This window comes from Pinus tabuliformis, chromosome Q (assembly GCF_031772625.1).
Source record: "Pinus tabuliformis cultivar Carrire ecotype Pingquan chromosome Q, CPIR1, whole genome shotgun sequence".
Taxonomy (NCBI): Eukaryota; Viridiplantae; Streptophyta; class Pinopsida; order Pinales; family Pinaceae; genus Pinus; species Pinus tabuliformis.
The window spans coordinates 906,005,213-906,021,194 of record NC_142296.1 but is presented as its reverse complement, the minus strand read 5'-3'; the positions used below and the strand labels follow the sequence as shown (position 1 = coordinate 906,021,194).

The 15,982-nt window shown below is 36.9% G+C and overlaps 2 protein-coding genes across 4 annotated transcripts; one reads left to right on the top strand and one right to left on the bottom strand.

Annotated features, from left to right (window-relative positions):
• The first annotated feature begins 5,411 nt into the window (after positions 1-5,411).
• On the top strand, positions 5,412-14,698 carry LOC149222393 (uncharacterized). 2 transcript variants are annotated; one of them, XM_089385427.1, is made up of 9 exons: positions 5,412-5,772; positions 11,141-11,417; positions 11,507-12,128; positions 12,233-12,432; positions 12,513-12,760; positions 12,849-13,808; positions 13,900-13,980; positions 14,068-14,154; positions 14,335-14,698. In XM_089385427.1, the coding sequence occupies exons 2-8, from the start codon at positions 11,152-11,154 to the stop codon at positions 14,151-14,153; spliced, it is 2,463 nt and encodes an 820-aa protein (XP_089241553.1). In that variant the 5' UTR covers positions 5,412-5,772; positions 11,141-11,151; the 3' UTR covers position 14,154; positions 14,335-14,698. The 2 variants fall into 2 exon arrangements, with proteins under 2 accessions (XP_089241553.1, XP_089241552.1); XM_089385426.1 differs by lacking the exon at positions 5,412-5,772 and having other exon boundaries at positions 10,305-11,417.
• LOC149222394 (glutamate dehydrogenase B-like) lies at positions 8,770-10,209 on the bottom strand. Of its 2 annotated transcripts, none has more exons than XM_089385428.1 (4): positions 9,953-10,209; positions 9,698-9,773; positions 9,498-9,599; positions 8,770-9,203 (listed from the first exon to the last, which is right to left on the bottom strand). In XM_089385428.1, exons 1-4 carry the CDS (start codon positions 10,192-10,194, stop codon positions 9,018-9,020), a joined length of 606 nt encoding a protein of 201 aa, XP_089241554.1. In that variant the 5' UTR covers positions 10,195-10,209; the 3' UTR covers positions 8,770-9,017. The 2 variants fall into 2 exon arrangements, with proteins under 2 accessions (XP_089241554.1, XP_089241555.1); XM_089385429.1 differs by having other exon boundaries at positions 9,498-9,584.
• Positions 14,699-15,982: the final 1,284 nt, after the last annotated feature.

The window sequence follows — 15,982 nt, the reverse complement described above, 5'->3', positions numbered from 1 at the left end:
CGACACCACCTTTTCTTGGAATATATTCTTATTTTCTTTTGTGATTCTCTAGTTCTCCAACATGGTATCATAGTTATTAGTTTAAGAACCTATATATTGTCTACAAGTTGCTTTTGAGGCCGTCACTTGCATACATGTCCCTGTTGAGTCAGAATTTTCCAATAAATTGACATAGGTGTCAACTTACATACTAGATTAGGGTTTTACAAAGTGATTATACGTTCTAAGCAAGAATTTGTGGTTTTGAATGGACATAACTATGGCATGTGGACAAGGTGTGGAAATGTTGTTAAAGAGTGAAGTTCTTTCGTAGTTTATGAAAACTGTGGTTTCGGACCTAAGGATGAACATGAAAAGTTCAATGTCAAGACAAGATTGTAGAAGTCAAAATGCCCTATATTTCCAAGGAGATTCACTTTCATACAAGTGGAATCACTTATTCAAATCAACTCTAGAAGAAGATGGAAACCTTGTTTGATAAGGTCTATGAAAATCAAGGTATGTGGATTGAAAAAGAGTTGATCTCTCTCAACCCTCTCTCCTTTGATGGGATTGAAGACTATTTGGCTTGCATGAAGTAGTTCCAATAAAAATTTGGTAAATGTGGAAAGGATTTTTAAAAAAAGATAGACATCTAATAAAAATGATCTTAATGAATCTAATGATGTACATTATTATGTTTTATGTTCAACTTTTTGTGCTAGTTGGCATTCTATAAAGAAGATGATAAGAACTATTGTATGATTCATTCTATGCTTTGCTAATTAGGACACAAGAAAACTTGTTTTATGAAGGTAAACTTGAGAATAAGCAACAAGACTACTATTTGAAGACAAAGATCAATACAACCATAGAGAAAGAGGCTAAGAATATAATCAAGAGAAAGATCATAGAGGTTACCGAGATAAGGATTTGTCAACCAATTCAACTAGAAGAGGCTTAATGATCAATGATTGGCTAAAAAATGTAATAAGAAGAAGAATTGTCAATATGAAAGGCAAGACACGTCAAGAAGGTTTGCTAGAAGAAGAGCAAAGATCTTGAGTATAAAGTTAAAACACTTGGAGGTGAGGTGTCCACTAGTCGATTGATCAATCTACAACATTGACTATTAAAAGGTAAGGGAGATAACTACACGTCCTCCAATAGTACTTCTCAATGATTGTATGCTCACACTTCCAAAATTGAATGGATGGTAGACTCTGATTCCACTCATCGTATGGCTAAGAATGCTTCTCTTTCTTCGTTAAGTAAAACTACAAAAGAAGAAATGTTTGTTGCAGATGATTATGCACCCACTATTGCCCATTGTGCGAAGAATGAATGTCAAAATGGTGTGATCATTGATGTTTATTATATATCAAGTTCGAGTGCAAATTTGTTGTTTGTACCCGAACTAATTCAAATTGGTAAGAAATTTAAATCCTAGGTTGATAAGTTTGTTGTGAAGGATATTGACAATGACTTTATTGTTGTTAAGGATATTCTTGGCCCTAAAGATAGGCTCTATAACTTCTACAATTTCCCTAATTAGGATTATTAACCAAATCATAGCCAAGACCAATGACCATAATAGAATTTGGCATATTTGAATTTATAAAGTATGGAATTAATGATGAAGTTTAATATGGTTAATGGGCTACCAAGGATGGTGCCTTCAAATGGTGTATGCAAAGGGTGTGTAATTAATAAGCATCACTAGTTTACAATTGATGTTGCAAAGCATTGGAGAGAAAAGACCCAGTTGGAACTTATCCCTACTTACCTTTTTACATTGAATCAACAATAATTAGCCAATGCATGGTATGTTTTGACCTTTTATTGATGATCTTCCAAAGATATTTTTTCAAGAAAAAGGATCGTGTCTTTGAAAAGTCAAGTAACACTAAATTTGGAAATGACGACCACATTAAAATCGACATCTTTACTTATTCTCCCTTCTACACAAGCTGACTCGACACCATATCCCATATTAAGAAGCAAGCTATGAGCTCATATATTCACTGTGCAACCTTTTGTTTCATAGAATTATATATTTAACATAAGCACAATGCACTCATAATATATCCATCTTTTTATTCAGTAGAAAAACGACGCGTAATTTTATTCATTAGAGAAGAAAATAATTACATTTTGCATATGCATAAACGCATTCCAAAAAAACAAACTGAGATAATGACAATCACCATTCGAAAAAACCTAGAAGGGCCAGCATGAAAGCCATGGAAAAAAATTGATCCAGGCAATAAAGTAAACCCTAGGGGCCGCACATACAAACACACCCACAGGCAACCATAAGTACAAAACGGGTCTAAAGACCCTTGCAAAAATTTCTCCTAAAAGGGGCAAAAAACAACCCACAGAAGGCTAGTCGTAGAACGCCAAGTGACAAGACAGGACTATGAGGAGTCCTCATAGAATAATAAATAGGGCCCACAACCGTGTAATCCCATACAAACTATGCCTAATACTGGGTAGCCAACAATAGATGGACAGGGAAACAAACCCTAGCACAGCCAATGGCCAAAACCATGGTGAGCAGAAGCATAGGAGCCATCTAAGCAAGAGCATCGATTGCGATGAACGAGAAGGGCGAAGAGGCGATGGCAAGATCAATCAAAGCCCTAATAGACCGAGCGACAACGGGTCAAGGCCAAGGACAACGGAAACAACAAGGAACTTGTAGGGGAAAGACCACATTGAAAGCACAAATGCCCAAACACACCAAGAAACTGATGAGAACACCAACAAAGATGATGGTGACGCATCTGCAAAAGAAAACCGCGGCTACAAATGAATGGAGGAACAAACTAGGGGGTGTAAGCAACTAGGGTTCCAACCACCGAGCCCCCCACTCCCTCAACTCAGCTCATCCCATAATCTATCCTTCTTGCTCCCTCAATTAATGATATAAGGTTATAAAATAGATAGAGGTAAAATGTGCACACGTAGCTACCACCTAGATATCCATAGCCAAAATGTGTTTCTATCTCAAGAGGATTTCCAAAAATGATACAAATATGATAAATGCAAAGCCTCCAAGTGAGGTCACAAAATCTTTCACCATTCAATACACATTCAGAAAACCGAAATTCATAACACCTTGAAGGATCATGCATGTTGGTAGTGGTGGTAGTTGCAAGGGAAATCATTTTTGATCTCGATGGAAAACAAGAAGCTTCCTTCGAATGGGGGTTGGGTGTAGCCACTAATAACAAGGTTGAAACCCTTACCTTATTCCAAGTGATAAAACATTGAACTCCAAGCAAAGGAAAAACATCATAATCATTGGACACTCGACTATAATAATGGGAATTACACATAGGTCATCCATTCCATCAGATTGAATGCTTGCTCATCCTATACATTGAGTCCATAAAAGAGCTTCATCATTTTGAGACATCGGAATTCCATCATGTGTTGAGGAAACATAATAAGTTAGCAGATCAATTAGCTAACCCAACGTCTCATATGGATGAAGGAAGTCTCAAAAGCAAAAGTGGGCTATCCATTAAACCCATTCCTCAAGGGTATACTAATGACATTTCAAAACAATTTCATGCTCTCCATGTATCTCTAGATGAGGTAGTGTGGAGTTAATTCACATGAGCAAAAAGCAATGAGGATGCCTAAAAGTGGTCTCCTCGCATACTTTGAACATACTATGATTCGGCCCTTTGAAGAATGGAAAGACATAAATCTGCTAGTAGATGGAATAATGGGACCTATTGCAATTAGGAAAGGAAGTTTCGTGGGAGGCATGTCAATTTAGCAACTAATGTGGGTTTGTAATCCCTGGTGAATGTTCCTTTGCTTATTTCACTTGATCTCTTAGTAAGTATTGGTATCTTCAAATCCTCTCCCTCTAAGATTATCGGTATAATTCTCAATCTTGAAGTGATTCACAAATTTGATTTGGGTCTACAGTATGATTTAAAGGGGACAATCTCATCTAGGTTTGGGTGTCCTATTTGGCAATCTATTCGAGTGCCTTTGTACGCATCCTGCTCGTACGTGAATTTGGTAAGCCAATTTGCCTTTTGGCCTCTCATTCTAGGCAATGAGGAAGTGTTTAAATGGAAGGGCTCCAAGGTTGTTTTGTATTATTTGGATAGGATTCTTGGTAGTTGTGTTTGAAATTTGGGATATATGGAAAACCCTAGTAACTTAATGCACTAAGGGAATAATAATTGCCGAGAAATCCTTGAGTTGAAAGGATTCTCAAAAGGCATGAGAGTCCTATCTCTAATAACAAGACCTCTCTTTTCTCTGTCACTTCCAAATTACATGAGAACCAATTAACCCACAATAAGGAGTAGACTTTTCTAATGTATATGATTTTGGAACAAAGGTCTAAACATTAAGTAAAACATGCTTAAACAATTGATTTCTCTTCACAATAGGTCTTCACAATCTATGGCTTTAGGTCTTGACAATCTATCGCTACAAACATTGGATTATTTATGGGATCTTATGGGATCGGCATTGAGAAAGATGAAGGAAAAAAACAAACATTTTTATAATTGTGTGAAGATGTGGAGATGAAAATGTAAGAGTTAGATAGATAATATGATTGATATTAAAAAATTATTAATAAAAAATGATCTATTTTCAAAGGAGTTAGATTCAAATGATGGAGAGTTGAACCAGGTCAATTATAGTGAAAACCAACCGCTAAGCTATAAGAGAAACTTAGAAGTAATGATTGAATATGGTAGTGATGGAATGTGGTAGCACTGCTAGACTTTAGTCGATATGGTTTGCAAGCTATCAAATCAAGTCAGGAGTTTTCCTCGACAGCTGTGGTAGTAATAATGGTATATTTCGGAGTTGTCTATAATGTGACTTTTTGGAGATTCGGGTGACGGAATCCGGCGGAAGAAATTGAGGTTAAATCTTGATTTGTTGCAGTTAAAATGGTTTTTTAACTGCATATTTGGATTCAGCACCCTGAAAAACCCCTGGGACGCTTTCATTGTGCAGAAACTAGCTATCAAACTTGCGATTCCAATAAATTCCTGCCGGATTTCGACCGGAAAAACCCGCCAGAAAAACTTTCAAAAAGTCGCGTTATAGACAACTGCGTATATTTCACCCAATACAAAAATAAATAAATAATTATCCATTTTCTATTAAAAAAACAACGTAAATAGCTATCTGTTTTAGGTTATATAAAAACAAAAAAATAAAAAAATCGTGCCTGCTGGCCTACAGCACTGCCCAACCAAAAACCTCCCAGGAAAACAGCATTTCGTTTATTTCATGAAAACCAGCGTGATAACATGTCCAATTAGGCGGCTACCACAATCGCTTCCAATGGCAACATTTGACGTTAATGCAAGGCAGCTCACTCTTCTCCCCTTCATGAACTAGCAGGTGCATCGCTGCCATTTGAAAATGGAATAGTCTACGGAGGCAGTAGAATGGACCCTTTTCCGGCACCGGCCGGAAAATCGTCCGGCTCCGGCTGCCGGAAATCTCCCCCTCTTCCGCCACCATCGCTCCTCCCGTTCTCCGCCAACCTCCCGGTCCGCCCTGACATTCCCTGACCGATCGCCGATCGCCTGACATCCTTCCTGCACAAGGCAATGCGCTGGCCGATCGGGGAGTAATTCGCCACGTACTCCCGCGCGCATTCATGCCTCCATTCATGCCTCCATTCGAATTCAACACCCGCGCGCTGTGCTCCCCTACCCTTACGCTGGAGCCATTCTACTGCAGCCATTGTGCTCTGATACTCTGCAAACTCCTTCGGCCACGTACTCCTCGCAGGTAACTAACTCGTGAAGCCCATACCCCTGTTGTGATTTGAACTTCGGCTTTGTGGTTATAAAATCAGAGTATTATGCTTTTAAGTGAGCATCTCCACCAATTTCTGCGACATGTTAATTCAGTCAAACTTGCGTTAATGATCGCATGTTTGTTAGCCAAACTGGATATACATTTCATGCTCTTTTTTTGATTTGGGGTTTAGATCTCCTCCCGAGTGAGCGGTTCAAGAGTCTCAATTCATAACCTGTTTAGGTATTCAGAGCCTCCCAGCAGAGCACAATCTGAGAGAAGGTTTTAGAAATACGAAGGAGAATCTGTTGGCATTGAATTTCTGAAGTTTCTCTTTGTATTTAGGTCTTCGAATTTTCATCCAGAAAGCAGTCAACTTGTCATCTTTGTATAGCAGGGTATATGCTCGTGTATTTGTGGGAGCATTGTGCTTAAAGCCTAAATCCAAGAACAATGAATTATAAGGCCTATAAAATAGAGAGAACGATTTTGTAGACAGCAGACAAGCTGAAAGGTAGCTATACTAGTAAAATTACACAACTCCAAACAAGAAAGCAAGCATAAGCATGATAAGATGGGTGAACAATAAAACAAACAGACAAAGCAAAATTGCTCGCAGATTGTACAATAAGATAGAAGTTGCAGTACAGGGACAGCCATAAATATCACGCCCTAAAGAGGAACTAGCTTGTGTTTTGATAGTTATAGTGTCAGACAGATTTTAATAACTTCAAAATCAAAGTGGAAGGACAAAACCTTGCAGAATATAATCATGGACAGGATTCAAATGAATGAAATAAATAAATTCCCCGCTACAGTGGCAACCAGTCATCCATACTCAATTGCATGAAATTGATATAAATAGAGGGAAATTTTTCTGCACTAGAATGGCAGCCAGTCCTGAATTGTTGACATCATATTTAAATGAATAAAGAAATAAGTTCTATTATTACAGTGCCAACCACCCTAAAGAACTCAACAGCATCAACTATCAAATGAATGAAGGAAATGCATTCCCCAAAGGACTGCTGTCAGGAACTCAATAGCATGCACCCTTTGACAAAGGGCATCAACTTCTGAAGAGTAATATTTATGCCTCCGTAGACTATTCCCAAAAGTGATAGCTGAAGTTTAGTTGATTAAGGAATCTCAAAAATAATATGGAAATATATTGAATGGAATACATACCGACTTCATCTTGCTAACCATGTCTGCATCTGGTATATCTGTGCCACAAAAACTGATCACTTCTTTCCTTAACGTTTCTTGCCATTCCGGGTTTATTGAGAGTAAGAATACTGTCCAGGTTAACAGAATGGATGTAGTTTCATGGCCTGCAAAGAAAAATGTCTTGCATTCATCCATGATTTCATCAATAGTCATGACTAGATCTTTTTGAGTCCCTCCCAATTCTTTCTGGTTGGCCGTCATCATAATTCCAAGCAGGTCACTTCCATAGCCAACGTGACCTCTTGTTGTTCTGGGCTCCAACCTACTTTGAATTATTGAATTCAGGATTTTTTTAACTCTTCTATCAATCTTCCATACATACCTGTTCTTTCTGGTAGGAATGTAACTGTCAAAAAGTCGGGAAATATAAGTCCCCTGTCTTTAGTTATAAGTACTCTGAAGCATTATGTTAGTGTAGAATGTTTATGGACTATGTATAGCACTCAGTAGAACGTTATGCATGGATCTATGGATTATGGCACTAGCCTCTAAAACCGCAGGTTTTAATGGACGTTTTGGAAAAAGCATAAACAAAAGAAGAAGTACTAATGAATTTGCAGTGACATGCAAAACTCTATAATTGAAGAGAAGTATAGAGTAATTACTGGCTTCCTGGGATGAAGACAGATTGTTCAGCTTTAGCAACCATTTCTTGCAATTCTCTCTGCAATTCAAATACTTCTTTGCCTTCATTGTAACTGCTACCAAATGCAGTATGAGATATGATATCTGCTGTTAATGCTCTAAACTCTTTGTGAACATCAATCTCTTTGCCATTAGAGTCCGACTGAGCCATCATTTCTTGCCAATTCTTGAGCATGGATGAAGTGCAAGCAGCCATTTTCTTCACCATTGGCTGTCATTGGAAACATGAGCACATAGCTTAAGTCAATTGCATACTCTAGAAAGAATCCAAATCTCAAGGCCTCCCTAAGAAATCGTCTAGCTGATACACATCCAAGTCTCAAGGACTCTCATTATGAAATCTAGTGGATATGCACCCTTGTTTAACATAGGTAGGCAAATTCAAAGAGGAAAACACTAGCTGATACACATCCTTGGTATCAAGTCTCAAGGACTCTCATTATGAAATCTAGTGGATATGCACCCTTGTTTAACATAGGTAGGCAAATTCAAAGAGGAAAACACTAGCTGATACACATCCTTGCCAAATGGCATGGGTAGGCAAATTCACAGCATATAAAACATAATTTAATGTGCTAGAGGAAAACACTGTTGATAATAAGATATCACATGGTCATCAATAAAATTTTGCTGTAATTAATAAATCAAAACTTTAGTGTTGATGAATTTGATCATTTCTTTTAATTGCTTAATCATAGTTATCAGGTACCGTTATTAGACAGTCACGATACTCAGTATAATGAGATTTGGGAGTTCTGCACCAACCTTATATGTTCAAATTATAAGCATCAATTAACTCGATGCATATATTTACTTCCTTATTAAACACCCACCATTACATTGTAACTTGACATGGGAGGTATGCAGCAGTCTGATAAGGTCAAATTATAAACACAGATTGATAGTAACACCCTCATTTTCAACTATATGATAGATTTTCGCTATATGAGGACTGATTGCTTGAAATTCTCCAATCCCAGGGAACTTCCTATCCTCAATTCAATTTCAACTATATGAAGACTTTGAAGCCATATGTTGGACAAAGACCAACCTCTCTCTCAGTGACTATCCTTATTCCTCTCTCTACAGTGGCAACCAGTCATCCATACTCAATTGCATGAAATTGATATAAATAGAGGGAAATTTTTCTGCACTAGAATGGCAGCCAGTCCTGAATTGTTGACATCATATTTAAATGAATAAAGAAATAAGTTCTATTATTACAGTGCCAACCACCCTAAAGAACTCAACAGCATCAACTATCAAATGAATGAAGGAAATGCATTCCCCAAAGGACTGCTGTCAGGAACTCAATAACATGCACCCTTTGACAAAGGGCATCAACTTCTGAAGAGTAATATTTATACCTCCCAACCTCTTAAGTTGGTTGCACGAGCCACACGTTCCAGTCCAAGTGAGAATGCCCCCATTCGTAGATCACAATCAAGTTTTTTACACATATCCTTGATGTCTGTGAAAGCCCTCATCATATATGTCCATAGTTCATTATTAATTTGAGGTTCATCCCACCTAAAACCTTGGATATTCTGCAATGAAAGAGACACAGAGTAAATTCACAATAACATTTTTGTGTGTGACATCAGCAGAGAGGTGTGACCAGTATAAATAAACAGAATTGTCCTTGGAATTACATCAAACAGGACTGCAAGAGAATGAATGCAATACTTCTCATCCTAGAAAGACCTATCCCAAGATTCACCTTGAGTGGGGAGAGTAAGAAAAACACCATGCAGGCTGCCAAACTATTCCAAGTCACATAATATTTTATCATCTTCTAATTAACTATCAGAAAACAGAAAGTTGTTCCCATCTTTAGTTACCTGAACCCACTCAAAATAGCTGACAATTACACCGCCAGCATTTGCATATATGTCTGGCAGTATAACAACTCCTTTCTTTGATAAAATCTGTACATTAAAAGCCTAAAATCCTTTAATTTTAATCTAACACTAAATTTAAGTATCTTTGAAATAGTAAAAGGAAAAAATAAATAATTCATCTTGATAAGAATCCAGCCTACCTCATCAGCCTCTGGATCTGTGGGATGATTTGCTGCTTCAACTATGAATTTAGCTCTCAATTCACTAGCATTTTCCCTGCGATGAACATCCACTTTCATTCAACATCTGTTTCAAATCTATCTTGCAGCAATAGTATATACTTCAACAGTCATGCATCTAAAACAGTAACTCAGTCAAAAGTATTTGGCATAGAAGTGTCTTTCCTCGTCTTCCATATTTGCTATATTTAAGGCAAAATTTAAATAAAAATTAACCTGTTAAGAACACCTCCCAGAGCAGCTGGAATTAGTACATCACATTCTTCATGTAACAAGCATTCTGGGTCAATCGCCTCTGCTTCTGTGAAGTCCTTAATATTACCATTTTCCTTTGAATATCTTATTATGCTAGGAATATCAAGACCACTGGTGTTCTTTAATGCACCTGTGATATCACTTATAGCCACGACCTTTCCACCTTTCTCAAACTCTGAGTACAAAATCTTTTCCATTCGCATTTCCTCAATGAGATCAGGGGTATCCTCACAATTGCCATCCGAGCTGTTGTCCAAAGGTACAATGGTCCACCTTTATCAATCTTCAAGTACAATGGCTACAAATAGGATCCATTCCTGATGCCAATCCAAACAGAATTTATTGAAAAGAAGATTGTAGTGACTATAAATTGGGCTCAATCTCAAAATTTCAACTAGTTTTCCGCTAGAAAATGAGCTCAAATCACGGAAGTTATTCCAAGATTTTTAAAATTTAATTCATGGAATATTTTCAGAGTCCTCTGCAAAAGGATATAAGGTCAAGAAACACGAATTTGTGGACAATTGGCCAAGAATATCGAAAACTGAATATTATAAAACAAAAATAATCGTGCAACCGACGGCTCACTGACAGCCATGTAAGGATTTTTGTGGCAGAAGAAGAGCACAGCCTTCAAATAGAGAAACATACACTCTGTTGTTCAAACAATTTCGCGTGAATATTGCGGTGGGAAGCTTCAATTTCATTGCAGACCACGCTTCTCCTCTGTCTCTGTGTTATAGTATGTCCTGCTGTTTCACATTTGCTTAATATTTGAAAATTGGTAGACGGGAGTTGCTGTTTCACATTTGCTTAATATTTATGTTATGTTTTTTTGCTTCAGAGTTAGGTAAGCAGAAAACACGGTTTTGTAACTAAATCTTTGCATCTGTTCATGTTGTCAAAGGAATCTTTCCTTTAAGGAATGCCTTGTTGAAAATGAATGAGGCAAAAAGCAACATCTTAAAGGAAATGCTTGCATCCCAAATTTTTTGCATCCTTTTGTGCTATTTGTTTTTGTCATCATTGAGTGATTGATATTTTAGACCTCAAAAAAAGCATAAAAGAGGTTTTATATTTATATATATGTTGAATAACTTGCTAAGATCGAAATTTTGGTTTTGATGTCCTTGCATATTCTTTGACCAGATTAGTTCAAAATGGGCAAGCGAAAGAAATGGCAATATATCATGGATCTTGAGGTGCAAGACCTCAAAGGAAAAATGACTTTCTCTAATAAAGACTTGGTTTGGACAGAAATAAATACAAAAAACAATGGTATTGATCGTGTTGCTGTAATCCCGTTACGACGGGTTGCTGACTTTATAAAAGGAGAGGAAGAAAATCCTATTGCTCCATGTAATTTCGTACGAAAAATAAAGGGTAAACCAAAAGAAAGATCTACTGCTGCATTGCAATATGATATGTGAGTATTTAAAATATATATTGTTTAGATCTTTTGAAACCACGGTTATCTTTCTTTGTATGTACTAACAATTTAAATTTTTGGTTTAGCTATTATTGTTCATTTGGCCCAGAGGACAAAAGAGGAAATCTTTCAGCTAAACGAAGGACTTCATTTGTGCAGAAGAGGGGTTGCCAATGCCACTTTATTGTGAAAGTTATGCATGAAATTCCTGATAGAGCAATATTAACTTTCAATATGTATGAACATGTAGATGGGGAAGGTTGGGCTTGTCATGGTCAATGTGACACTTCAGGTGAGACCAGGGCCTTGCTTAGGCCAAGGCTTTCGAGGGACATTGTTGCATATGTAGAGAGTTGTTTCTTTTTGGGAGTGCCTATTGATGTAGTGTATAGAACCCACGTTAAGAGACATGTTGACATCGATGTGGCAACTCGAGATAGAGATTTCTTCTTATGCAGGAAAGATATTGTAAACATTTATAATAGGTTGGCGAAGGGAAATTATCAACTTCACAAAAAGGATGAAATGAGTGTAAACCTTTGGTATCAAAAGCATCGGGAAGATTTTTTCTTTTACCAAAAGCCCAATGGTGTGGAGGTCCCTTTTATAATAGGGATTCAAACAAAGTGGATGTTGGAGACAATGGTCAAGCTATCGCACAATAGTTTAATAGCCATGGATTCAACATTTAACACAAACAAATATGGGGTAAGTCAGATGCCAATGATTTATTGAATATATTTATTTAAGTTGTATCCATTCAAAATGATTAATAACTTGTATTTGAATTTATGTAATGTTGAAAATGACAGTATCAATTGTATACACTCGTGGCATTTGATGAACAACAAAGCGGGGTGCCTGTTGCATGGGTCGTGGCATCACGAAACACATCAGATGATATTGCAATATGGCTGGAGCAGCTCATGCGCAAGTGTTTCCAAACCCGTCCTGATTGGAAAGTCAATGCTTTCATGGTTGATGATGCACTGGCTGAAATCAGTGCCTTGAGGTAACTTTAACATTGTCATGATATAACCAAACATGCATTTTTTCTAAAAATATCACACTAAAATGCATTGAATATGGCAGGAGGATCACAGGTTGCGATGTGATCTTATGCGTTTGGCATGTACGGAGGGCTTGGTTGAAAAATGTCAATCGATTGGCCACTAGTTCCATAAAAGCCAAAGAGATGTTCAGTGAGTTAGGTTTCATCATGAAACACACTCTCAATTATGAAGTGGAAGATGCAATCAATCAATTTTTTATCAAGTTTGCAGATGAAGAGAAGTTCTTAGACTATTTCAACAAGAATTGGGTCACTGGAGATAAGATTCGTAAGTAAACATTTTTTTCATATTATATGTATTTTTTTCTTTTATAAAGGTGATAGAGTGAGACTGACATCGTTCTATTTGCAATTAGGTATGTGGGTGAAAGGTTGTCGGGAGTTTCCTCATGCAAATCAGGAGACCAATAATGCTGTTGAGTCATACCATTGTTACCTAAAAACAACATTTCTATCTGATAGAAGGAAAAAATGTGCCCGGAGGATGGATTGGTTATTGCATATGCTACTAACAACAGTTGAACCTTGTTATCGGTTCAAGGAAATCTTAAAAGAAGAAGGATTCCTAAACAACTACAAGAGAGAAAAGCAGCTAGAATCATCAGTGGAACGAGCAAGAAAAATTATGGATACTGATTGTTGTCCTCATGAGAACATAACACATGCTTATTGGGTGAGAAGTCAGACAGATCGAGATAAAAAATACCTTGTCACCTGGTATCGTAAGGATTTTATAACGTGTGAATGTCCATGGTCTATCCGTGGAAACATTTGCAAGCATGCCATAAAGGTTAATTGGTTGTATTTCCAATCGGATAATTCAAATCCATTGCTTCATCAGCATGCAGAGGATAACATATGCAATGACCCACCTGAGATCAATATAGAGCCTCAAAACCATGATGAAGATGTCGATGCTACTCTTATGGCCACAAATGAAGTTGACGCAGATGCCGAGGCACTTCATTTGGCAAGGGAGAAGTTGTTTAGCTATACCCATCTCATTTTAGATAACCCTCCTACTACTTTGGCAAAGACAATCCAATTGACTGATATGCTTGAAAAAATGTTGGATGAAGCCAATAATTTGCACGTTACTGATTTTGACTTCACACCTGGATTGGAATCTCTTGATCCATCTTTGAAGAGGAAGAAGAGTTTCCTTAGCCCCACAAAGAAAAGAAGAAGCAGCAGAAAAAACAATGGTTTGGAAATTGATTTAAATGTTGATCCATCAGAATATGAACCATTTGAGTTTCGATACCTTAATAAGCGAGGACGTCATCGATCAAATAATGCCGTTTCTATGGTTCCAGGTTAGTTTCATGTGTTGAATAGAGTCATGATTTTAGATTTAAGTATTTAATCATCACTATTCTTTAACATGTGGTATGTTTATTTTTACAGCAATGCAACAATCCCCAACCATGGTGATAACCCAAGACCAAAGGGAGATGCAAGACCATCCAACCTTACTTTCCATGCCAGGTACATTTGACACTCTTTCATTGTGTGTGCACATATACCTTGATGCTCTAGAAAATTTCTTTGCGATAACGTTTGACATTTTTCTAGGTAACTATAGAATAAGTGGAGAAGCATCATCTTCAACCATGACTGATCATCTACAGAAGGACTTCAACTCTAGTGGGAATCAATGAGGTATGCACAAATAATAGATAAGCTAGGTTATTATGGCGTCGTCAGGTGGCCCTTTATCATATGATAAGTATATTTATGTTTTTCCATTGTTATGTTGTTATAAAAATACCTTTTTCATAATCTGTTCTCTGAAAGTTCATGAAACTTTGTGTTTTGACATGGAATGTTGTGTTGTTTCAGAAGGCTCTAGGTACATTGAGAACATGGGTGCCTGCAAAATTTGAGGAAAGTTTGAGCCTTCATCAGTGCAATTTTAAAAATATGGGTGCCTGATGAGCACCGAGGAATGTTTGAGCTCTCATCAATGCAAAAGTAAAAGTTCAATTATATGCCACTACTCTCCTGAAGTTTCATGAAATTTTGAACTTTGACATGGAATGTCAAGTTAATTCACATGGCTCTGTAATTGTTCAACAAATTCAATTGTCGGTTCTTTTTATTGCAATGTTTCTGTATTTTCTCACGTAATTGGTCTAATACTGCAGACTAAGCTGTAACAATGATGTATACACACCACAATTTGGGAATGAATTATTGTTTTTGACATCAATCTAAATTGTTCTTCAAATATATTCTCAAATGTTAGATCTGTTATATGATCAAAACAAATCTGATTTTATTTATGGTGTTCATATTTAAGAAAGAAGCATATACTGTAAAGAAAATTGAGATAAAATAGATAACAGTGAGGATGACAATTATGTCTTATTCTGAGCACTAGGTGTCATCAATATGCATATACTGTATGCAAACATAACTTCAGCTGCTAATATTATTCTGCATTTTGGGACAGCCATATAAGAATGCCACAATTTAGTTATTGGGATCTCAATTAACCCTTATTTTAGTGGAAAAAGATCATCAAGACATCAGCTCATACATTCCATTTCCCCAATAAAATTTCTCGGCACTAGTAATTCTTCCCAACCCTCTTAAAATCATAATCTTATTATCATACTTTGCTGGTTTGAAATCTGAAGTTAGATATCATTCCTAGCAGCCTAAATGTACCAATCTGTGGGCCTAAATGGGAATTTGTATAAAAATAAATCAGCTGGTTTAGATATCCTCTTTCCCAGCAAAAGACTCCCTCTTTCGCTGTCCTAAAATCCAAAATATACTAACTTGTTCATAAAGTCAGAATTTTCTTTAAGCTTAAAAACGCTATTGTTTTATCATCCTTTGCTAGGCTCATTTGATGGGTAACAAATATGGAATTTACAGCAGTAATTTACATTAAAATCCAAATTAAAATTGAACCTAAGAAGCCTGCCATTTCACCATATCTTGTAGGCTCATTTTCTGTCTTGATAATTCTGGAATTAACAGTTGGATATCAGCATAATACAAGATTTACATTCAGTCCCTTCAAACCCCTTTTTATTCATCTTCTTGCCTCCAGGACTTAGAGTTTAGGGATTCCCTGCTTTGAGTTGGAAATCAACCAACCTAAAGAGCGGGAATGAGTTATTGAGGTGACAGTGAATGACCCCTTCAAAGTTACCTTTAGGTCTTTACCTTGTGAGCTAGGACTTCACCTTGTCTGAGCACTTCAGCAGTAACATCCTGGTGTCATTGACATGGATAAAGTCCATTTATGGGATCATGAAGAGTATGCTTCAACATCGTTGATGAATCAATCATTAGAAATATATTATAAGAACTCATCTGACTACTCCACAAGAAGAAGGTACACATAGGAGATACTCCACAGGAGGTTCATCTAAGAGACTTTTTCCTATTTCTGATCTGGAATATTACTATAGAAAAATAATTAAAAAGGCTTCTCAATCTTCAATCATAGAAGGCCAGTTTTCTGCGGGCCCGA